Here is a 24,650-nt window from a genome sequence, read left to right on the forward strand (position 1 = left end):
GTGAAGTGGTGGTTGGTCTGGTGGTCAGTGAGGGTGGATCGTTGGATGGGTTTGATGTTGGTGTGGGTTGCAATGGCTTGATGGACTGATCGGTGACAGTGGAGGGGCTGAGGTCGACGGTGGTTTGGATTTGGGTTTAAAGTGTATTTACCTCCAATCTCTCACAGATCAGTGGGTCTCTATTAGATCGATGGGTTTAAAATTTCTGGGTTTGTTTACAGGTTTCTCGAATTTGGGTTTGAAATTTATGGGTTTGATGTTTGTATGGAGGGTTTGATTTTTCATGTGATGTTCTGGGTTTGTTAGAGATTGAGGGTTGGGTTTATGTTCTTTGTGTTTTGAATCTTTGAAGGTCTTTGTATTTTGTAAATATGTGCCCTTTGATTTTATGTGTTCCGTGTTGGCATGTTCTTGATTTTTTTTTAATTTCCTCGGCAACCAAACATATTATTTGAGGAAGAACATGAACATGTTTTTCATAATGACTGGAAGAACATAATGTAAAGAATTTTTTTTTTAATTTAATTAATTTAATTTCTTTTTTAAATGATTTGTTTTTAATTTATTTTAGTTAAAATTAATAAATAATTTTTTTTTTAATTTATAAGCTGACGTGGCATTTTTAATAGTAAAATAAAATTTTTTATTATTATTTTAATAATCCGTCTGCCACCTAAGCAAATTCCGGCAGTGAGCTAACGGAAAGGACCAAAACGGAAAGCGTAAATTGGTTTTAGGGACTAAAAGTGGAAAAAATAAAATGTAGGGACTAAAATGGAAAAAAGCCAAAATGTAGGGACTAAAAGTGCATTTACGCCAAAAGTGAAAGGAAAACCATAAAACGTTTGTTCTTGAAGCAATAGTTAAAATACTTAGAATAGTGCATTTTCTTCTATAAGCATTACCTCTATATTGTATACTCTATAAATTGTTACCGGACTGGCACGTTCAAGTCAATAATAATATTACCATACATTCAATCCATAGTAGTAGATGTACTGTCTGAATTTGACACAGTTCTATTTGATGTTTTTTTTCCTTGCAAGGGAGCAAAAAAATCTAAGAAGTGATAAGTGTAGCATCTCAGATGAACACATAGCAAGAGCTCAAATACGCGAATACTCTTTTGTTTCCTTTGAAGGAAATTCATTCATCTTAGCTATTTTAATATGTTTAATGAATTTTGCATTTTCATTACAAATATTTAAATCTTGGAACTCTCAACTGTTAGCTTTTGTGACCTTATGGATACATGTCTCATACTTTGCTTTATACTATATTTTGCTTGTTATGATAACTTGGGGGTGCTGTAAACATCCTTTAGAAAGAAGGAAGAATTTGTTTTGAGTAGTGGAGTGGGTAATAATAGAACCTGTGCATTGGGCAATGAAGTTTATAGGAGGTTGAGCTAGTTCTATTTTGTGCTAAACTAGGCAATTTGGTTAAGCCAGTTCAATTCAGTTTGTTGCTACAAAATGAACAACAGTTTTTGGAGCTACTAAGCTAGTGGGTTCAGGAAAATAAACATTAATTTGATGAAGACAACATTAATTGCAGATTTGGAGTCAAAGGCCTAATGTGGGCTCATGGCTTGCAAACACTCCTAGCACATTTGCAAGACTTCCCATAAAGCCCAAAATTGGTGAAGAAAAAGTTCTCTTTCACCCTCCAAGCCATAAGTCTCACACTTTCACTTGAATTTACACATGGATTTAGTATGGCACACAAAAAAGTGTCTGTCAACAGTTTTTAGTCTGTTAGATTTTTATTGGCATTCAATGAGCTAAGGAGGCTTTTAAGCTTAAAAATATTATTGGAGAATTCCTGAAAGCTGTTCTTGTTCAGCATCACATCCCTTGTTTCACTAAAAAAATTTCACATTTAAAGAAAAAAAAAAGGTCTAACCTGAGACCCGAAAAACCGACCCGATTTTTCCTGGTCGGGTCGGGTTTCAGACAGCCCAACCCGATTTCTATCGGGTCGAGTTTTGGGTCACAGTAAACCCAATCCGACCCGACCCAATATCACTCCTAATTAGGAGGACACCACCACTCTAATCCTCGTAAGCAAATTTGTAACTTCATTCATGGCATATTTATAATTTATGTCATGAGTCATGTTGGTGTCTTTGGAAAACACTACAAAAAAATCGTCCTGTCCCAACGTTTTTTTCTAGGTGTTTTTACAAACCGCCGTAATAGATAAGCTTATACCAGCGCTTTCAAAACGCTGCCATAAGAGGCCTATAGCGGCGTTTTTCAAAAACGCTAGTATAGGAAGCCCAAAAGCACTGGGATAGGGTTACTGATTTCCCTTATAGGGAAAGAGCTATCCCAGCGCTTCCAAAAGCGCCAGGATAGGTCTTTCTCCATAAGGGAATGGAGGGACCTGTCCCAGCGCTTTTAAAAGCGCTGGGACAGGTCTCTCTGTTCCCTTATGAAAAGAGCCCTGTCCCAGCGCTTTTGGAAGCGCTGGGACAGGTCTCTCCGTTCCCTTATGAAAAGAGCCCTGTCCCAGTGCTTTTAGAAGCGCTGGGATAGCTCTTTCTCCATAAGGGCCTGTCCCAGCGCTTTTAAAAGTGCTGGGAGAGGTCTCTCCGTTCCCTTATGGAGAGAGGCCTATCCCAGCGCTTTTGTAAGCGCTAGAATAGGTTGAACCTATTCCAGCGCTCTAAAAGCGCTGGGATAGATCACCTAAAGCGCTGGGATAGGTCACCTAGGAAATGATTAAAATACCCCCAAAACCATAAAATGACCAAAAATTACAAAAATACCCTCCAAAGCCCAAAAAATGACCAAAATACTCTAAAAACCTAAAAATTACCAAAATATCCCCAAAACCCAAAAAATGACCAAAATACTATCGAAACCTAAAAATGACTAAAATACTCCCAAAACCCTAGAAAATGACCAAAATACCCCCCGAAACCTAAAAAAATGACCAAAATACCCCCAAAGCCCAAAAAATGACTAAAATACCCCAAAAACCTAAAAATTACCAAAATATCCCAAAAATGACAAAAATACCCTCGAAACCTAAAAATGACTAAAATACCTCCAGAACCCAAAAAAATAACTAAAATACCCCCAAAACCCAAAATATTGACAAAAATACCCCTGAAACCTTAAAAATGACCAAAAAAACCCCTGAAACTTATAAATATCACCTATAGGGATTTGCTAATTATCAAATGACCAAAATATCGCTAGAATACAAAAAAATGACCAAAATACCTCCAAAACCTAAAAATTACCAACATACCCCAAAACCCTAAAAACATGGCCAAAATACCCCCAAAGTCCAAAAAATGACCAAAATACCCTCAAAACCTTAAAATTAGCAAAATACCCCAAAAGCACAAAAAAAAATATCGAAATACCCCTGAAACCGATAAAATGACCAAAATACCACCAAAACCTAAAAATTACTAGAATACCCCTGACATCCAAAAAATGACTAAAATACCCCTTAAAAATAATAGATGACCAAAATACACCTGAAACTTAAAATATATTAAATTAGTTTGAAGTATTAAATTAAATTAAATTTTGTTAAATTGAATTATTAAAAATATTTATATTAATTAATATAATTTATTTTATTAATTTGTACTGTTAAATTATATTTTATTAATTTGAAGTATTATATTCAATCTTATTAATCAAGAAAATATTAAATATTACTATCTATAATTTTAAAATAAATTAATCAAGAAAATATTAAATATTAGTATTTATGTTAAATATTACTATTTATAAAATATTCATGTATTAAAGATTAAATATTACTATTTATGAAATATTCATTTATAAAATGTTCATAAACCTAATTGTACAAATTATATCAAAAAGTTCATGGTATCCTAACGGCAAGGACACGCACGTTCCCACCATTCGGCTCAAGTTCGACCCATAGTGAGTGCTTTTTTTTTTTTTTTTTTTTTTTTTATAACCAAAACTACGTCGTTTTGGGTTTGCTTTATAAACCTACTAACCCTATTTTTCAGCATTTGTCTCTCACTTCAGTAGCAGTCGTTCTCCCCTTTACCTCTACAGTCATTCTCTTCCTCCCCTTTAGTATCATCCATGGCCGACCGCACCGACTCCGATTCCCGCCGCCACAACCACCACCTCTTTGTCATGCTGCCGCCCCAGCAGATCTCCAAAGGTCTTGTTTCGTGTTCCAATTCTCCGAAGCTTCAATCTTGTTCGTTTTCAATTCTTTCTCGCCGTGACTCTCGGTTCCGCACAAAACCCTAGCTTAGCTGAGTGATGCGAGCTGTTCTTGTTGGTTTTACTGTATAGAAAAATGCGTCCCCCTGTTGATGTGAATAATTATAGGCGTTGAGTTTAGGTTTCTTGAACTTAGGGTTTTGGTTTGTATAAGGTAATGTGTTTCGCTATTATTGTTTTGATTCTTGGAACGAAGAGGAAAATAATCTTCCTTTGAAATAGTTAGTTACTGATACTTGCATTAGCTTTAAAAAAAAAAAAGCAATTTTATATTTTTTTGAGTTTTTTAATTTATTTCAAAAGTGTAAAGAGGCTTTTTTTTTTTTTTTTTTTCCTGCTTCTTTATTTCTCTTTTTAGTTATTGTTTCTATCTAACTATTTTATTCTCACGTAATTATTATAGATTAGATAAATATGATATGACCAAGTAGCTATGCAAGGTGGGATCGATGGGACTTTGTTCTAGAACTCTAGGCAAGATTCACGTTACCCACACCTTATTCGGTTGCCCCTTTCACTTTGTTTTTATACTACTATTTGTTTTATATATATATATATATATATGAGAATGTGACACACCCTTTTGAGTGTCAATCCTAGCTGATAATGCACCTTATTGCGTGGAGCCTAAGTGTGACATATATAAAAGTGTCACTGTTTTAAGGTCCAAACTTAATGAGATGGGTGATTGGATATTTTGATAGAACTTTCATAGTTGCTTTCACATTTTCCTCTTGATCAGGTTTTTTAGCACACAAAAAAAATAAATAAATAAAGGTACCCCATATAGTTGTAGAGTCGTGACAAATATATATGATGTCTGACAGTTACTAGAAAAAAATTATATTTAAAAACAAAAAATAATAAAAATAAATAAATAATTAAAAAGATTGTGGTTTCTTGAATTAACACGGGTCATATATAAGATTTATTAGGAAACCCATTAATTTTGCTTTCCTTGTTTTTTTGTTTTGACTTTTGAATTTGTAATGGGCATCAGCATCATCACTTGTTACTTTCAAGCAACCATGGTTATATGAGGATATAATTTTGCTTAGCTACTACAGTCGGTGCATGAACATGAATATCACTAACATATATGTGACTTTCCAATTCTTCAATTTGCTTTGATGAATGTTTGCCACATATTTAATGCCTTTTTTATTCCCCTGCAGCCTATTCTAGTCTATATGTCCAAGGTGGATGGGAGCTTCAAGTTTAGCCCAATTAGTGTTAATTTTTTAACAGAGATTACAAAGGTTTTCTTTGCTATTACTATGCTCTTGCTTTAGGTACATTTGAAACTTCTTTATCTATTTTTATTTGTTATTCCTACAAGAACATATATATATTGAGCTTCACAAGTAAGGCAAACTACTTTATTGACAGGAAGATCTTGAGTTGATTGAGTTATTGTTGTTCCTTAATGTTGTTGGGTTCTAGCATATGATGGAGATGGTAGTGCAGTTTGTTTTTGTTTTTGTTTTTGTGTGTGTGTGTGTGAGAGAGAGAGAGTGAGAGGATTTGGTGGGTTGGGGAAGGGAGAGAAAGGTTTGATTTGATAGTTGGAATAACTTTTTCATAGCCTATTTTATCTTGGGGGCAGATTTTAGAAAATCCATTATGTTACATATCTTAAAGGGCAAGAGGTTTTATTTTTCTTGGTGAGGTTTTTGTTGATTTTCCAGGCAAGGAATCAAAAAGTTGGGGAGAAGCCTCTTCTCTCAATTTCCACATTCGTGTAGGTAATAGTCTGTCATTGTTATCACCCAATTTATGTTTTTAAAATTTTGAAGTAAGACCGCCTTTGAAAAAAGGCTATTCATATGTTGCCAAAGTCTTAGGTTTTAGATGTGAAATATTTTAATAACAATGAATTTAACCATGCTTTTGCAAGTTTCAGATTTATTGATGGAGAAGATAACTGTTTAGAATTAGAGTTCTGCATTTGGGGTGTTATATAGTATTACATTGCGCATTGCAAATTGTGGTTGACCTTGGATTCACAAATTATTAACAAGGGAACTAAAATGATATTTAATAATGGATATGTGAATGAATATTTGCTGGATGTAAATATGAATTTCTCAATATGGCTGCAATGGAAGGCAACATGAGGTTTCCCTTTTTTATACAGTCTCCAATTGTATTGGACTCCTTAGGTGCCAAGTTCCAGAAGTAATCAAGCATCATTTTGATGGTGATGAAATCAGTTTTGTAGTTACGAGTTAAAAGAAGTTATTGCTGTGCCTTTTAATTTTTCCTGCACAGAAAATTGTAGATATTTGTTCCCACTTACTATCTGCTATATATGAAGCTCAACAACATAGATCTTTGACATGGATATAAGATGATGGGTTTGGTAAACTCTGCATGATTGGCCAGTGTTGTTTGTTGGGCCTTTTTATAGGCTTCTAAGCAATGAAACTGTGGTAGATTTGTCCTGTAAAACTTATGGTAGTGTAAGGCCAGTTGATTCCTTGAATGAGTCATTAATCCATCAATAGAGAAAAGCATCACTTGTTGGTGACAGTCTGCAATCTTGCAAATTCTTTAGTCAGGCTTAATTCTTTCTGCAAGGGTTTTCCCCTACCTCTTTGCATGTCATGATATTGTAGTACTTAGATTTTGAGTGATCTTTTTCAGTTTGGTCTACTTAGTCTCTAATTTGAAATTCGGATTTTTATATTTAAAAAAATATTCTCATCCTGTGTATTTGTCACCCATTTTCGACTTAGCATGTTGCTTACTTTGACATCTCACACCTGGAGACCTCTAATTTCAGAATGATGTTTTCTTATTCTTGCAGGCAGCTCGAAACAATGTGCTTCTTGCTGTTCCAGCACTTCTTTATGCTATTAATAACTATCTAAAGTTCACAATGCAGGTAAGATTCCTATATAGGTCCTCTTACCATATGTTTACACTTTTAGATAGCATGTCTATCTCTCTTTTTATCTATCTGTACAATATAATTTAATAATTTTTTTTGAATATAGACTTGATTATTTTGCAAGCTTTGTATGTCAATACCATGCATAGATCGGTGCTTGGAAGTGTTGGCCACCTAGGTTGTCTTTTTTGGGCTAAGAGTCTGGGTGTGTTAGCACTGCAATGGCAGTATTCTAGATGCTCAATGGCTTAGGTTTGTTGGTTTGGAGATAGAATAATCTGAGTAAAGAGACTGGACTGCTGCAAATAGCAAATGAAAAAGAAATAGAGAGAGAGGAGAAAGATCAACTTGGTATCACCTTAGGGTTCTTGTGCATCACACCTAAGTGATGGGTGCATCATGTATCAAACAAGCAGCTGGGTTTTCCATCCTTTTTCTTAACTGCTGAAATATCAATAAACTATATATAGGCATCCACCTATGCAGCTTTGGGACCAAGTTTCTTAAAGTTAATTGAGCATGCAATTAAAGTGCATCCAAAATGGCCCACAATTGAAGTTAATTTATTTTAAATCTCTAACTTGTGTGGCTTTTGCCATATGTCTTTAAGTAAGAATCATAAGTTGGATTATGTATACTACATGTGTCCAAATTTTTTGCAGTTGTTTTGTCTGTTGCATTCATTTAGATACCTAACATACCATCCTTTTCATGTCCCAGTTCTTGGTCATTTGTTGTTTGTTTGAAGCATAAATTGATAGATATGTTCCAGTATTTAACAGCATGATGTTCATCTCTTAGCATTGTGTTACCTGTCTTCTGGTAAATCTGATTTCTAATTAAAAGTCTCTACGGCCTTGATTTTAGAGTGTTTATTTTTTACCTTCATCCACTTTGTGAGATCTAGACTTTTTGAATTCCACAATAGGTGTTCAAATATTGTTGCAACCCTAAATTAAAAAAAAAAAAAAAAAAAAAAAAAAAAAAAAAAGGACCTATACCAGCGCTTTTGAAAGCGCTGGCATAGGTCCTTTTAAATTATACTGATTCAAGACCTATACCAACGCTTTTGAAAGCGCTGGTATAGGCCTTTTAAATTTTATTCATTCAAGACCTATACCAGCGCTTTTGAAAGCGCTGGTATAGGTCTTGAATCAGTATAATTTAAAAGGACCTATGCCAACGCTTTTAAAAGCGCTGGCATAAGTAGTACCTATTCCAGCACTTTTAAAAGCGCTGGTATAGGTTATATTCACATTTTCGTAAAGGCTGTCCCGGCACAAGTAAAAATGCCGGAACAGGGTCTAAAAAGCGCCGGGACCTATCCCAGCACTTTTGAAAAGCGCTGGTACAGGTCCGGCGACCCTATTCCGACATTCAAACCGCGGCGGTTTGAAGCGCCAGGAAAAAAAACGCCGGGATAGGAATTTTGACCCTATCCCAGCGCTTTTGGGGCTATCCCAGCACTTTTCAAAACGCTGGGATAGCCCTATTTTTTTGTAGTGAAATGATTTATCTTCCGCAGCCCAAAAGGCAGAAGACAAGGATTGGACAAGTTGGTGCTTTGCGACCTAGCCTCAAATCGTGTCACAATGGTTGGTCTTACTCTTCCCAAGCTCAGTAAAATCAATAGGTATGGATCAATGCCGTATTCCCAATATTACAATTGTTGGCTTCTGGTGTTCCTGGAAGCCCAAACTCTCTTTGAAGATATTCAACTAATGACGAGGGAGATAGTTGATTTTGTAGGCCAAAGAGGTGGCGTCGTAGTATATATTATACTAGAATACCGCACTAATTCTGAGCTCGAGTCTAATAATTCCCCTAGGCCTCCTATGTTTTACGGAGGACTTTTATTAAGCTCTAAATCAAAGAGAGATTGACAGAGTGATTTTAATAACGATAAAAGAAGAAGACTCTAATTTCTTCAGTGAAATTAAACTTGCTTTATACCCCTTTTTTACAATTTTTTTTTTTTTTTTGATTGATAGATTACTGTGAGACGAAAAAAAAAGTGCATGTACCGAGCGTTAATACATGAGGTTAATTTTCAACCAATTTTCCCTTCACTCTTGGAAATATTATGGTTAGTGATCTAAACCGATTATAAGCTCATGTAAATTAACCTTGGATTATTCTATGGTTAGCACGCCTAAGGTTAATCTAGTGTTCTTTTAGTATATAAACCCTACATTTGGTTTATTATAACAGAAGAGTTTACTATTGTGGATATAGGCAATTAGGCTAAATCACATAAACATTCGAGTTTACTTTCTCTTTCATACTTCTACTCATCACTCAATCATTTAATATCTCTAACATGGTATGAGAACCAGCCTTCTACAACATGACACGTGTGTTTTTAGCATAGGTGGTCCAAACTAATTGTAGGTTCATATACTTGTAAAAAAGCAAATTTACTTTGGATTAGTCTATGGAATTAGCCTAAGGTTAGTCTGGATATTACCTAGTATATATGTAAGTCTTACATTGAATTCAATGTAACACAAGAGTTTAATAGTAAATATATACCCATCAACTTTTACGTTTGTTCTCTCTTTTATGCTTTCACTCGTCACTCAATCATTCAACAACTTTGATACTCAATTTAAAATAAAAATTAACAACTATGAAATTTAATTAGAATATAACAATTTCTCAACAAAAATTATTTCAGATCATTCACTCAAAGAATCATTCACATTTGATTATAAAATATTTACAGATCAGAAGAAGAAGATTAGAAATTGGTCTAGCAATATTTATATGCATTGTCATCTATGTTAGATTCTTTTTGGAAGAAAACAAAATCTAGGTTAGATTTGGCCAAAATGGGCTTTTGCCCTTTCTTATTAAAAAATCCAGCAAAATACCCCACGTCTAAAACTAATTAGGGAAATGTACTTGTTTTGAAACTCGATTTTCTAAAAATCAAGTTTCAAATGTAAAACTCGATTTTTGGAACATCGAGTTATAGCGAATGTGGACTTAGAAAAAAAAAAAAAAAAAAAAAAAAAAAAAAACTTTTTTTGGAACTCGAGTTCCAAATTTTTTTTTTTTTTTTTTTTTAATTTTCAATTCGCTATAACTCGATTGTCCAAAAATCGAGTTTTAAATTGAAACTCGATTGTCCAAAAATCGAGTTTTAAATTGAAACTCGATTTTTAGAAAATCAAGTTTCAAAAAAGAAGTATTTCCCTAATTAGTTTCAGATATGGGACATTTTGCTGAATTTTTTAAAAAGTAAGGGCAAAGGCCCATTTTCTCTGGTTAGATTCATTAAAAAGCTTTCAGACATTCGGTGGAAATATTAATTAAACAAACAGAACTTCTCATTTCATGTGGACTAGTTAAACTAATTAAAAAGCTAATTCGTATCACTTTTGCATGTATAGTAGTACAATTATATAAAACTACAAGTGGTTGGGAATATTAAAACGTTCCTCAGTACTCCTAGACACTCCTTCAAAACTTTATTCCCAAAATACTCAAAATTTATGTGTATCAAAAGAGAGGTACGCACAAGTAAGGCAGAATAAAGCGAAATGAAATTAATATAAAAAAGTACGGCACCATAGATGGAAACATACCAAAACACTGTTACAAGGTAAGCATCCTAAACTCAATAGAAACGTGACCATATAACCAGATAAGCAAGGGACCATTAAGGATCATCTAGTTAATTAATAGGTATCTGCTTAGCTTAACAAAGAAAAAACAAACCCATCAAAATTTCGTAGTTTCAATATCAAGCATTGGAGCTGAAGAAGAAACTTCCAAACAATCATCTTCCAGATTAAGCGAAGGTCCACCAACTTTTAACAGAAAACCCATGCACTAAAAAGAGTCCATTTGAAAGTTCTCATCAACATTTTGTACCTCAATTCTTCCATTTCTGTTTTGAGCTGGTTGCAACAGTGTGACCACTTCTGCCTTGCGGGAATTAACTCGGCCAGGTTTGTGCAATAAATTTTTTTTTTTTTTTTTGGATGAATTTGTACAGATATAGTTTTAACTAGTTCTTCTTTCTGTTACTATTGTTAGCATCATTTTTCACTTGAACAGATTTGTAGGCCTTGTTCATAGACCTAATTTAGTCCATCATTTACCATTTACGTGTAGATATTGCATGCGCATTTACCATTTACGTGTTGAAATTGCATGCGCATTTGACTCATGCTGAGGGTGCCTTTTATTTTTATAATTTTAAGATAGTCCACATTAATTAGGTGACTGTAATTTTGTAAAAAGAGAGTAAAACACAAATATCTGGAAGGACTAATTAACATATGAATGCAAATTTTATGTCTTACTTTTTTGTATTCATTCACTTTATGCTCAATCAATCGTAACTTGACGTGTATGATTTTTTTTTTTTTTTAATTTTTGATTATTTCATAAAGAAAGTAAATGAAATAGATTACAATTTGTGATTAGTGGAGTATAGAGTGAAGCATAATTTTTTTTTTAAAGAAAGTAAAACAGAAAAAGTGAGATAGAAGACTTATATTCTTCTAAATATTTTTTACCCCAATAGCTTGAAAGTTAAAACTATCATTTTTGAAGTTCTACGTCACCAATGAATACAAAAAGGTCTAAGAAAGAAAATTAAGTTGGAAGTTTACAATATAATTTAGTTAACTTTTGGGGATAGGGGTTATAATTTTTGTAGTTTTTCACTCTTGCTCCGAACCTTTTTTTAAGTTAGCCACGAATGTAGATGATGGTAGCCACCTGTAATCAATAAAAAATTTTGTAACATATACATGGTTATATATTTATGCGTAAGTAGGTAGCCACGAATGAATGAAAGACTTACCCGTCCCCTTCTTCTTGTTCTCTGCTCTCATTCTGATTGTGTGCTCGTTTTTGTGAACTTTTTAAGTAATATAATAAAAGATAAAAGAAATTTTATAGTTATTATATATATATATATATATATATATATATAGATGTAACAACGTCCCAAGTTTGTAATATGCTTTTCTTTGCACATTAAAAATAATTATAATTTTTTTTTTATATCCTTTGAGTTAACAAGTTGTAAATGGTAAATGTAAAAATTAATAAATACTACTCACCACCTCAGTAAGTTATGAAAATATTATGAAAAATGTTGTTGTGGGTGCCCGAGAACTGAGAATGAAGTTGAAGAATTGCAACATTGATGTGAAAATGCCACGGGCCACGGGCCCGAGGAGGAAGGTCACCCAAGGAGAGGAAGGGATGAGTCAAAGTACTCTGAGGCATTCCCAGTGGGAATGAGGATCTAAAGAGAGAGAGTCAGTGGTCATAGGAGAAATTTCTAGTTTGGAGTAGCTTGTCACCTCCACATTAAATGGTGGACAATAATTTTATTAGCTGCATTGATGAGGAAGTGACCTGAATAGTATAAGTCATAGCTAAGCAAACTCCTTCCACCACCTTCTTCAAAGGTAGAAAGAGACAAGTGTCATGAGAGAAAGCTAGTTAAGTAGGGATGGATGGTTCATATGTGAAGAAATGGAGGAGTATATAAGAAATGAGGGGTTTACAGAAAGAAGGGATCAAAACACAAGTAAAAAAGCACAGAGAATCCAAAGTGAGAAGAGTGAATAGTAATAATTCTTATGTAATTGAGGCCTCCTCGGGCCAATCAGTATTGACAAAGTGGTTCTTCCCTATAATAAGATTGGCCTTTTTTTTTTTCCTTTTTTTTCTCCTTGGGTGGAGTCACCCTTTGGTTGTTTGTTTCCCTCTCTTATAAATTCATTGTTTAGGGTCACAGTTGGACCAAACCCAAACTCAATTCTTAGTATACCTAGGCTGCTGGTTCCTTTGGTCCCCCTACAGTTGTGTTTATAACAACTCTAAAGCAAACTCGATTTGAATAAATTCAATAATCAAATTAAGTCAAAATTTTTAATTTTTGATGCTAAGTTCTTTTTTGTTGGGAAGATGAAAAACAAAGGATAATTTTAGAAATCTATATTTAAGTTTAACATAATTCATGCATGCCATAATTGATACGTTAATATAATATACCACTAGGCTCAACTCAAAACACTTGGTGAAATAGTGTCACCCTACATTCAAGTGGAGGATAAAATATACTTGTATTTTCAGTTATTATCATGCTTTTATTATTAAAAGTAGAAGAATAAAAAAGTGGGGATAGTTTTTTACTTTTCTTCTCATTACCATTTACTCTCATGTTTTTTCCTCAATTTGGAAAGGAAAGAAAAATGATAGACCCAAGTAAAAAGGCCCCATCTTTCCCCTTTTCTTTTCTATCCCTTTGTACTCCAACCAAACAATGAAAAATAACATTTTCTTTTCCCATTTCTTTCCCCCATTTTCTATCATCTTTCTCTTTAATTTCAGTCCATTGGCTAGGCAACAAGACATGTATAGCCTACAGTTTTAAATCAATGACAAGGTTTTGCAATTCCTTTTTCATTTTTGGTTTAGAAATGGAAGTTAAAGTGATAATAATAAGAAAACTTTGCTAATTTTTCAGCTACATCTCACAAAAGGAGAAATCATGCACCTAGATTTGATTCCAGGAAAATTGAAGGTCCTTTGGGATGTATGGGGTATTGATACCCTAGTCATGGTGAGCATAGCGTTGCAAGTCATTCTCACTCTCCTTGGTAGCCGCAGAAGATACATCCCAGGACTTAAGATAAGATTCACAATTTGGTTTGCCTACTTGTTGTCAGGTTCAGTTGCAAAGGTTATTATAGGTAAGCTCACCACAATAGAAATCAGTGACACTAAGAAACACGATGTCACCTTGGAACTAGAGGCACTGCTCGCACCCATGCTCTTGGTTCAAATTGGGAATCCGGATACCATTACTGCCTATTCAATAGAAGATAATAAACTTGGATTGAGGCAGTCACTTAACTTACTCTTCCAAGTGGGTGTGGTAGTGTATATCCTCGTTAGGTGTTGGAATAGTTCTTTGCTGTCCATCCTATATTTGCCAACATTTTTGGCCGGAGTAATCAAGTATGGAGAGTTGGCATGGGCTCTTAAGTCAGCATTGAGGAATTATGGTTTAACCATTGAAGAAATAAACCATGAAGAAAATGTTCCTAATTTATTCCGAAGGTTACCTAGGGACATTCCTGGTCTAGAATTAATCTTAAAGGCTTATTACCGCTTTAATTGCTTGAAGCCTCACCTTGAGAACTGGCTTTATAAGCCCTTATATGAATCTCTTCCATGGATGTCCATTGATGCATATTCAGCTGAGGATGTCTTCAGAATCACAGATTCTGAACTTGGCTTCATGTACGATGTGCTCTATACAAAGGCACCTGTAACATATACGTGGGTAGGTTATATTCTCCGTGTCATCAGTTTTTTCAGTTTAGCATCAACTTTCTGTGCATTCACAATCATGTTCAAGACTGCCATTTTACATCATATGGATGCTGGCTTTACCTTCTTGGTACTAATTGCAGCTATCATTCTAGAGGTTTATCAAATCTTACTATTACCCTTTTCAGATTGGGCAATAATTGAAATAACTAAGCACCATGATATGCCAATTATGATGCCATTCTTGCGATTTATAGTCCCAAGAGCAAATAAATGGAAAAGATGGTCTAATTTATTGGGACAATTCAATTTGTTAAACTTCTGCCTTCATGATAAGCCACTGAAGTTCGATAGAATCCTCAAGTTTCGAGGCTTTGATATGGAGTACAAAAAGAGCAAGAGTAGGACCCGTGTTGAGTTGGCTAAAGGATTGAAAGAACTTATGGTGCAAGAAATGAAAGAGGTGGATGCAATGAGAGATTTAAAGCCCATCACCCAAAGAGGTCAATGGGCACTTGAAAGGTATGGATGCCTCAATTATGAATTCAAATGGAGTGTTAAGAGAGATTTGGATAAGAGCATTAGCATATGGCACATTGCAACAGACATTTGCTACCATTCAGATGTTCAGAATGCCATTGCAAACTCTCAAATTGAAATGGGTAAATTGTTGTCAAACTATATGATGTATCTTCTTGCCATGCGTCCTCACATGTTATGCACTACCACATCAGATATAATATTCCAACATACCTACACTACACTCCTGACATTTTTAAGAACAAGACCATCAATAACAAGAGATGAAAGTGAAGCTTGTAGGATTTTGAGGATAGAAGAACTTCCCAAGGAGTTAGACTTTAATAGAAATAAGGAAACTATGGTGACATCTAACTGGCATGTCTTAAATGATGCACAGAGACTTGCTAGGAGTTTGATGAGCAGAGAGAACAGATGGCACATCATTAGCAGCGTGTGGGTGGAGATGCTGTGCTATGCAGCAAGTAATTGCCCAATGGATTTCCATGCTGAACAGCTAAGGCGAGGTGGGGGATTGATCACTCATGTTTGGCTTCTCCTAGCCCACAAGACAGACAAGTTTTATACCAGTGAATAATGCATTTTTTTTCAATGTATTTGTTTGTTATATATGTTCTGAGGTATTTTAGCTGTAATATCTTGTAAATGTAATCCAAATATTATGTGAAAAGTTTGAAGGGATATATATCATCTCCAATAAATCCTGCTCTCATGTTAGGATGAAACTAGCTTCCTTCAAATGTGGGTTAGAGATACATATATGTTAATTATGATGGTAATACTACGTCCTTGTATTTAAAATTTTCATTGGTTTCTATCCCTTACCGTTTGGTTGGAACTGGCAAGACATTCCAATTCTTAAAACTGAATATATTGTTATATTGTGGCTATTAAGTAATAAAATATTAAATTTTGACAACATTAAACAAGGGTATAAAAAAAAAAAACATATTTTGGTCCCTATGTGTTCATAAAGCTCTAATACAATCGAAAAATAGGATTTAGATGTCCAACAACTTAAGCAACAGATTAATTGTTAAAGTTATGATTTTATCCAAACAAATAGCTCAAGCAAGTATTTCAACCACTGGAGCAATTGGTCAAGTTACAATTTAGTCCAAACAAATACTTCAAATCAGTAATTGATCAAAGTTACAATCTAGTGCTTCAACCACAGTTTCCAATCACCTAATCTAAAAGCAATAAAATTAAATCAATGAACAACATACAAATTTGTTAACGAAATGAAAAGGTAATAAAGAACATCTTCAAAGAAAAAAAAAAAACACTTTGAAAAATCGATCCATCCCCGTCGAAATTTATAAAAGAAAAGGTTATAATAACCTACTTACAAAACTCTTGCTGTTGGACTCTCTATGTAAAGGCAGTGTTTTGATTTATTCAATCCTCCTTTCATTGGGTTTCCACTTTCCATTAGTTGCTTGTATTTTAATATGCATTAAGCTTTCATTTGATTCAATCTCTGGTTCAAGAAACCAGCATACCTTTATTCTTTTTTGCTAAATGCATGCCTTCATTCTCTCCGGCGACAAGACTAATTAAATAGGTTTAAAGCATGTCATGCAAGTTGCTACTTGCTACTTTGGGCAAAAGTAAAGTCCGACCAACCCAAAAATAATCACTTGCATGTGACATGTCACCTTAACTATTCTTTTCTCTTTTGAACGGTTTCTTTTATTTTGTTTTGATTTTGAAACATTAAATCAGGAAGCAATTTTTTTTTTCTTTCTCAAAAAAAAAAAAAAAAAAAGGAAACAAATTTGTTTTTTTTTTTTTCATAATTAATTGTTGTATTAATTGTTTTGTTTGGTCCATAATAAAAATGGTATCAATAATTGATGTGACAGACTGGAATTAGTTTAGGTGTGTGTAACGCCCTTTCACTAGAACCGCCATTGATATTAATTAATTTTATTGCACACTAATTACAATCAACGATCTTAGTTGTTTATTATATATAAAATAATTTTTAAAAAAGGATCTTAGTAATTGTGTAAAATTTTGTAAAATTTATTGTGCCTCTAGACTTATATTGTTAATGCATTATACTCTTGGTGAGAATCATGTGGAATTTTTGGGTACATTAAATGGAAAAATAAAAATAAATAAATAAAAGACAAGAAAGCAGAGTTTTTCATTTTCATGTGGGCTAAACTAAAAAGCTATTGTAGATCTCTTGCATGGTAGATTCACAAAGGACTCCTAAGAAGAAAGGCAAGCTTAAGGCCCTTATAAAGTTTCACGTGAGCGGGGCTCAAGGAGTAGGGAATAAAGCAAAGGGTCCAATACTATGATACCATAGATACAAGCATCCCAAAGCACTATTACAAGGTAAGAATAATTGGTTCCCCAAACTCCATTTTAAAAGTGAATAATTGGTATCATATAAATAAAGGTCATTAATACTTAATAGAGATCACTTAGTTAATGAGCAACCCTCATATATAGGCTATCAAAGATAAGAAAATCATCCTCCAACTCGAGCAAAACTTTGTAGAAAAGAAGAAAACAATCTCCTCCCCTTTTGGTTCTTTGATTCACATTTTCTATTAGCACTGCTGGAGGTGAAGGAGACACTTCCTTCACACCAATCCTCATTGGCTATCGATCAAAAACCTCATTTTTTTTTCCATTTCTTTTTTCTGATTGTTGTATGCTTCACTATTACGTTCTATCTTGCTGGAGTTAGGAACTCGGTCGCTCAGGTGCGTTACATGCAATATTTTAACTTCTTTTTCAAGTTTATGTCATTTTAAAAAAAAATAATTCAATAGTTAAATCAATAGAGAAGAAAATATTTGAACCCTAGTTCTCCTTATAAAGAAAATAGACAATAACCACAAGCCCACAATAGTATATGATACGACTTATCAACAACACTCAACTTCTATAATATATTCCATACATTACATAATATGATGGATTTTACATAATATATTGGATTTCATATTAATAGAATACGGATTTAATAGATGTGCAAGTTCTATTACCTTATGATTTATTTATTCTTTTTTTTTTTCTATTTAAATTGTTGATCGGAAGGTTGTCTTGTTAATTAAAGTGCATTTTAGATGTGCCTTGTTAATTACTTATTTTCTAAAAGTATGATAGATAAGATTGGGTTAAAATTAAAAGGAAACAAAAAAATTGGTATGGAAACCTGTCAAAATTATCTCAAAAACCCAAATAAGTTGTTTTTTTTTTTTTTTACTAATAGCAAACTTAATCACTTAATACACGTGCATTTGCCAAAGGTTTTTTCTTTTAACTTATTTGCTTATGTCCAATTTAAAAAAATAAAAATAAATATATATATATATATATATATGTATAATTATACTTTCATCAATTTTCAGTAAATAAGAAAATAAGTTTTTAACAAAAAAAAAAATTGCATCCACAAATTTTTTTTGTATATAAAATATTGTGGATTGGGATTGTAATAAAATTTTGTATCACCTATCACATCTTCTATATGCATATTAATTTCATATCCTTTACCTTATGCATGCATGCATGTTCGTAAATTGATATCTACATACCACAATATATAGCAAGGTAGGCATGCAATGAACGTAGAATTGCTCCAGATGCCTTTGTAGGAAAAAAAAAAAAAAAAAGTAATTCGTAGATATGCATGTATGTTTACACAAGCTATACATAATCACATATGGAACATAGAACTTCTTTCAATTCATGATGTGTCCATATGTATTATTTAAACAAATCATATAGTTTTTTAAATAAGTTATGTTACAAAAGTATATGTAGATAGTCTTATCAATAGTAGTAAATATTGCATAAAATTTCTCTAAATCACGGTTGGGAGACAAACTTTTTTGAATCTACTGAGATTCCAGATTCACTCATCTAACAAGAGGGATATCAATTACAAATCTGATATGAGAACCATTTTGTTCTTCCTTTTCGGCCTAAGCTAGCTACCATGTGAACTGTAAACTGTTGCATTATATTCCTCATGCTACTTGGTTTCGATTTGCAAGTTCTTTTTGAGCTGTTCTGTTTTGGTGTTTGGACTACTCGTTTTTTTGGTTTTTTTGAAGATTCCCATTTCGTTTTCAAGAGTGACTATTGTCACTGGGCTAAACGAATCACTTTGCCTTTTCATATTGGTAAGGTTTCGAAAAAGAATTGCATGTGTGGAATCATCGGACCTAGAGATGTCTGTCTCTGGCCATACATTCCTTTCCTTCTGTTTTGAGTCATGACCAAATCTTTATTGCCAGCTCTTTTCGTATCCTAGAAACTTGTTTTTCCGTCCATTCAATTCGATTAAGATCTGGATTGATTAAAATACTCGTTACTCCTAAACCATTTTATAAATAATTATTATTTTAAAGATAAAAAGGACATAAGTAAAAGCATGAATTCTATGAAAATCTTTGCGTTGAACCGAATTCAAAGTGAGTTATATATTTTATAAGTACTTAGGAATCATATTTGGTCTAAGCTAATTAATACCCATTTTCACCCGTGCATTACCCTATCCAGGTAAATATTGTATATGACTGTTCCACATTGAAATGGATGGATTTACCAAAGTCAAGTACCATAGGGTTAAGTTTATTGCTCAACATAGAGGTTTATATACATTTGTAAAAGATTAATTATTGTTGCACACGCTGAGTTATACATTGTTGTATACACTCCAACTGAATCGTGTTTTGACTTGTGAAATAGTTAAATTGTATTTTGAAAATGAAAGGATGAACTTCTAATTAACGTAGTTTCAAAATATGTTTATGTTGCAGCTGCATTCTAAACTTTGGCAAAAGGAGAAATGTTGATCTTCGACTTGCTCCCAGGAGAATTGGAGGAACTATGGAATGCGTGGGGTATGATTACGCTAGCCTTAGTGAGCTTTACTTTGCAAATTGTGCTCACTCTCTTAGGCAGCCGCAGAAGGTACATCCCTGGAATCCAAATAAGATTTACAGTTTGGTTTGCCTACTTGTTGTCTGGTTCTGTAGTGAAAATTATTATGGGTAAGCTCACTACAATTGAGGTCAGAGACACTGAGAAACAAAATATCACTATAGAACTAATGGCACTGTTGGCACCATTGCTCTTAGTCCAAATTGGAAACCCGGATACTATTACTGCCTACTCTATTGAAGATAATAGATTGGGGTTAAGGCAGTTACTTAGCCTCCTTTTCCAAGTGGGAATTGTAGTTTATATCCTCATTAGGTGCTGGACTAATTCACCACTCTCATTTCTATACCTGCCAACGTTTTTGGCTGGAATAATCAAGTATGGAGAGTCAGTTTGGGCTCTCAAGTCAGCACTATGGAACTCTGGTCTAACCACTGCTGATCTTGCCCAAGAAGAGAATGCTCTTTCTTTATTCAAAAAGCTATCAGAGGACATTCCCGATCTAGAATTGATCTTAAAGGCCTATTACCGGTTTAATCGCTTGAAGCCTCACCTTGAGAACTGGCTTTACCAGCCATTTTATGAATCTCTTTCATGGATGTCCATAGATGCATATTCAGCTGAGGATGTCTTCCGAATCACTGATTCTGAACTTGGCTTCATGTATGACGCACTCTATACAAAGGCTCCTATTATATATACTTGGATAGGTTGCATTCTCCGTATCATAAGTTTATTTAGTTTAGTTTTCACATTATTTGGATTCACAATCTTATTCAGAGAGGGCTTCATAAGTCATACAGATGCCGGGTTTACCTATTCAATGCTAATTGGAGCCATCATTCTAGAGGTTTATCAGATCATCCTATTGCCTTTCTCAGATTGGGCGATAATTGAAATGATTAAGCACTATGACATGCCATTTGTGATGCCTTGCTTGCGAGTCCTAGCTCCACGGTCATATAAGTGGAAAAGATGGTCTAATTCACTTGCACAATTCAATTTGGTAGACTTCTGCCTCCGTGATGAGCAATTCAAGTTCGGTGGAATCCTCAAGTTTCATGGAATGGACATGAAGATTAGAAAGTGCAAAAGTAAAACTCGAGTGGACTTCCCCAAAGAATTGAAAGAACTGATGGTCCAAGAGATGAAAGAGATTGATATAGAGAGAGGGTTAAAGCCCATCACTCAAAGAGGTCAATGGGCACTTCAAAGGTATGGATGCCTCAACCATGATTTTAGATTTAGTATTAAGAGAGATTTCGACAAGAGCATTACCATTTGGCACATTGCAACAGATATCTGCTATCGTTCAGATAATGCTCAATATGATACTACAAACACCCAAATTGAAATGTGCAGATTGCTGTCTAACTACATGATGTATCTTCTGGCCATACGGCCTCACATGTTATGCAGCACCACTGCAAAAATCATCTTCGAACATACTTCCACTAAACTCTCGACATTTTTAAGAGCAAGGCCATCAACAATAAAAGATGAATATGAAGCCTGCAGGATTTTGAGGACAGAAGAACTTCACAAGGAGTCAGACGCCAAGAGAAAGAACGAAACTATGGTCACGTCAAAATGGCACGTGCTAAAGGATGCACAAAGATTAGCTAGGAATTTGTTGGACAGGGAGAACAGATGGGTGATCATAAGTAGTGTGTGGATGGAGATGTTGTGTTATGCAGCGAGTAATTGCCCTGTTGATCACCATTCAGAACAACTTAGGCGAGGTGGGGGATTGATCACCCATGTCTGGCTTCTCTTAGCCCACAAGACAGATAAATTCAGTACAAGTGACTGATATATACCATTGAATTCAGAGTATCAAAAAATTATTTCTTTCAAATAAAATTCAAGTTCTGTCAAGGGATATTTCTACAATAAATGCCTATCACTTGTTGGCTTCTATAAGAGGTTTCCTTTGATGGTGGTGTGGACTAGAGTCATGTGTAATTTATGGATGGTAATACACTGTTTTTATTTTAAGTGATTCTTCTAGTTTCTTTATTTTATTTTAGAGGAGTCTTGAAACAAAGGCTTACGAATAACATTGATGAAGTCATTGCCAACAATATTTACTACAATGGCATTGAGTTATAAGAATTAATTGATCTTTTTTCTTTCGTACAGACTACAGACATCTTTAGGAAACCATCAAAATGCCTAGCACACTTCTACTTTCATTCTGAACTATTTGTTGGAAGTTTTCCATATGATCCGTATATAATTATAATAAAAAAAATTAAAATTAAAAAACTATATTGATCCTAGTGAAGCTAAGTAATGGATTATTTGTCACTTATTCCCAAATTAACACCATCACAATAATAATTACCACAATCCAATGCGATAAATACATATATATATATATATATATATATACAGATTTTGTTGAAAGTGGAAAACTTTTGAAGAATTCTTCAAAAGAAAAATCACTTTGAGGGTATCTAACCTTACAAGAAAATTTTCTACTATAGAAGATATAGTTGTTACAAATTTGTTTATATTTATAGAAACAGACTAGACATTAGGGGTATTTGGTTTGCTATGATTTGCGCTTTATGTGATGCACATTACGATAATGTGACATTAATGTTTTTGGTTTATTTTATTTTTTCTAATATTACTATAATTTAAAATTACAAAATATATCATATCACATTAATCTCATTTTCTTTCTAAACAATGTAATGTCATATTCTTATATTGAGATTTCATTAATATAAAATTATAATAACGTAATATTATAGCATCACTAACCAATGTTTTGTAACCCCAGCACGACTCATTTGTGATAGCCGGTTAGGTCCATAAATGTAGGTTGGAAAATTGTAACAAAAAGTTAGTCTTGTATGTGCTTAAAAGTCTATTTGAAGTCCAAGATTCAAGCCCAAACCAGCTCAAAGCAAAAAGATGTAATTGGAATCTAGATTCTAGACACTTAGGCCCAATAAGCTATCCAAACTCTTAAATTTTGAGCTCTAATTGCTAGAGTATAAAACGATTAATTACAAACGACTTAGGGGTTGTTTGAATATTTTTTATTGATGAAAATTGAAAACAGAAAATACTATAACAAAATAATTTTTAAATGTATAAATAGTATCATAGAACTCAGTTTTAATAAAAATTTTACTAAATTTCATACTTATGGGTCCCGTGACCAGTGCACGAGACCCACTATTTAAAACACAAACGCATTGAAAAACGTTTTCAGTGCAATCCAAACTAACATTTAAATAGGTTTTAAAAGTTACATTTTTTCATGCCTAGGGCTTTGTGACCAAATTTTCGCTCTCCATCAATCAAAGAAGATCGGAAGAACTAGTAATCAAGTTGAAGCTGTTGCAATCAACATAGATGTGCTGCTGTGCAAATCTTCCATAGGGTTCTTGAAGTCACAAATGAATTATGTAGATTAATCCAACGGAGTTGGAGCTGTGAGTGGTCACGGGTCACATTAATAAGTATTTATTGGAGGTAGCTTTAGACTTATAAGGTTAATTTTACTGTACAAACTTTAATTTTACTAATGGATCTGTTTCCTTAAAAGTTTGGCAATAAACCACCAAAGTATTTTTCCTATTAAAGTTTTCACTTCATAACCATATTAATTGTATTTTTTACTTTTTGCACTTGTCTATTTAGTAATATTGGTTTGCAACGATATTTAACCAAAACTAAATGTCAATATCATAATTAATTATTTACTTGAATTGGCTTAAATTTGCTAAACTGTTGGTAATCAGGGTCTAAATTCCATGCATACATCTGTGGCAAGATTTTCATTAAATATATTGAATACAGTTCTAGACATTTTTTTCAAACTACAGGTCTTGTTTGTTCACTTTGGGAAAGCCAAAGTGAACAAACAAGACATGAATCACATAGATACAAATACATAGCCTTAATCTCAACCAAATTTGTGGGAAAATGTAAAGAATGTAGGCTGCGTTTGGTTTGATGTAAATCAAATTCTGAGTGTAAAACGAAGGCATGGGAAAATGAATTCCCGTAAGGAAATTAATATCCGAGCATTTGGTTTTGTAATGGAAAATAGTATGGAAAATGATTTTCAGTATTTGGTAACATTCTAAAAATGCTATTTTCCTAAAAAAAATTTACATTTTCTCAGCCATTTTCTCAACTTCCAAACAAATTTTATATTAGAAAATTTCAAAATATATACTTAACACAACCAAAAATAAAATAAAAACATATTTAGAACATATACATGATATATTTGTGGAAGAAGGAGCAATAAAGAGTGAGAGATTGGAGGGAAAGAAAGAGATCGGAGTGGATGGAGGACGGCGGCGAGTGGTGCGATCTGGGTAGTGGGGTGGCGCGATCTGGGCGGAGTGGGTGATGGTGGGGGCGGCACGATTTGGGCTGGCCTTGGCTTGGCTGGGCAGTCGGAGCTTGGCATCGAACTGTGGGTGGAGTTGAGGTTCGTGCGTGGGTTGGAGCTAAAATGAGATTGATGCGTGTGTGAGAGGAATATGTGAGGAGTGAGTAATTCTGGAAAGCATTTGAAGGTAAAATGGGAACGGAAATGATTTTACGAGGTGGCAAGGATATTTTACGGTCAAACTGAATTCTATTTTCAATTTGACTTTATTTTTAGGTGATGCCAAACATGGACCCGATGTAAAATTTTTTCTAATTTCAGTTTACCACCAAAACAAACCCGTAAAGGGAAATTCATTATTAAAAAAAAAAAAAAAAAAAGCTTCAGAAAAATTAGC

The 24,650-nt window shown here is 33.8% G+C and overlaps 2 protein-coding genes, 1 long non-coding RNA gene and 1 other non-coding gene across 4 annotated transcripts; all 4 read left to right on the top strand.

Moving 5' to 3' along the window:
• Nucleotides 1–4,019: 4,019 nt before the first annotated feature.
• Nucleotides 4,020–7,240, top strand: LOC126715688 (uncharacterized). The gene is made up of 3 exons (XR_007651894.1): nt 4,020–4,167; nt 5,408–5,524; nt 7,042–7,240. It is a non-coding gene; the product is annotated as an uncharacterized LOC126715688 (long non-coding RNA).
• A 618-nt stretch (nt 7,241–7,858) lies between these two features.
• Nucleotides 7,859–7,955, top strand: LOC126716255 (small nucleolar RNA snoR137). The gene has a single exon (XR_007652066.1). It is a non-coding gene; the product is annotated as a small nucleolar RNA snoR137 (small nucleolar RNA).
• A 5,693-nt stretch (nt 7,956–13,648) lies between these two features.
• Nucleotides 13,649–15,550, top strand: LOC126705086 (uncharacterized). The gene has a single exon (XM_050404039.1). It carries the CDS (start codon nt 13,649–13,651, stop codon nt 15,548–15,550), a length of 1,902 nt encoding a protein of 633 aa, XP_050259996.1.
• Nucleotides 15,551–19,795: 4,245 nt separating this feature from the next.
• Nucleotides 19,796–21,703, top strand: LOC126705095 (uncharacterized). Its single transcript, XM_050404048.1, has one exon. The coding sequence runs from the start codon at nt 19,796–19,798 to the stop codon at nt 21,701–21,703; it is 1,908 nt and encodes a 635-aa protein (XP_050260005.1).
• The last annotated feature ends 2,947 nt before the right edge of the window (nt 21,704–24,650 follow it).

Source organism: Quercus robur, chromosome 2 (assembly GCF_932294415.1).
Source record: "Quercus robur chromosome 2, dhQueRobu3.1, whole genome shotgun sequence".
In the NCBI taxonomy this organism is placed as follows: domain Eukaryota; kingdom Viridiplantae; phylum Streptophyta; class Magnoliopsida; order Fagales; family Fagaceae; genus Quercus; species Quercus robur.

Excerpts from the sequence above, each read along its gene's own strand:
- LOC126705086 (XM_050404039.1), top strand. The coding sequence starts at position 13,649 with ATGCACCTAGATTTGATTCCAGGAAAATTGAAGGTCCTTTGGGATGTA.
- LOC126705095 (XM_050404048.1), top strand. The coding sequence starts at position 19,796 with ATGTTGATCTTCGACTTGCTCCCAGGAGAATTGGAGGAACTATGGAAT.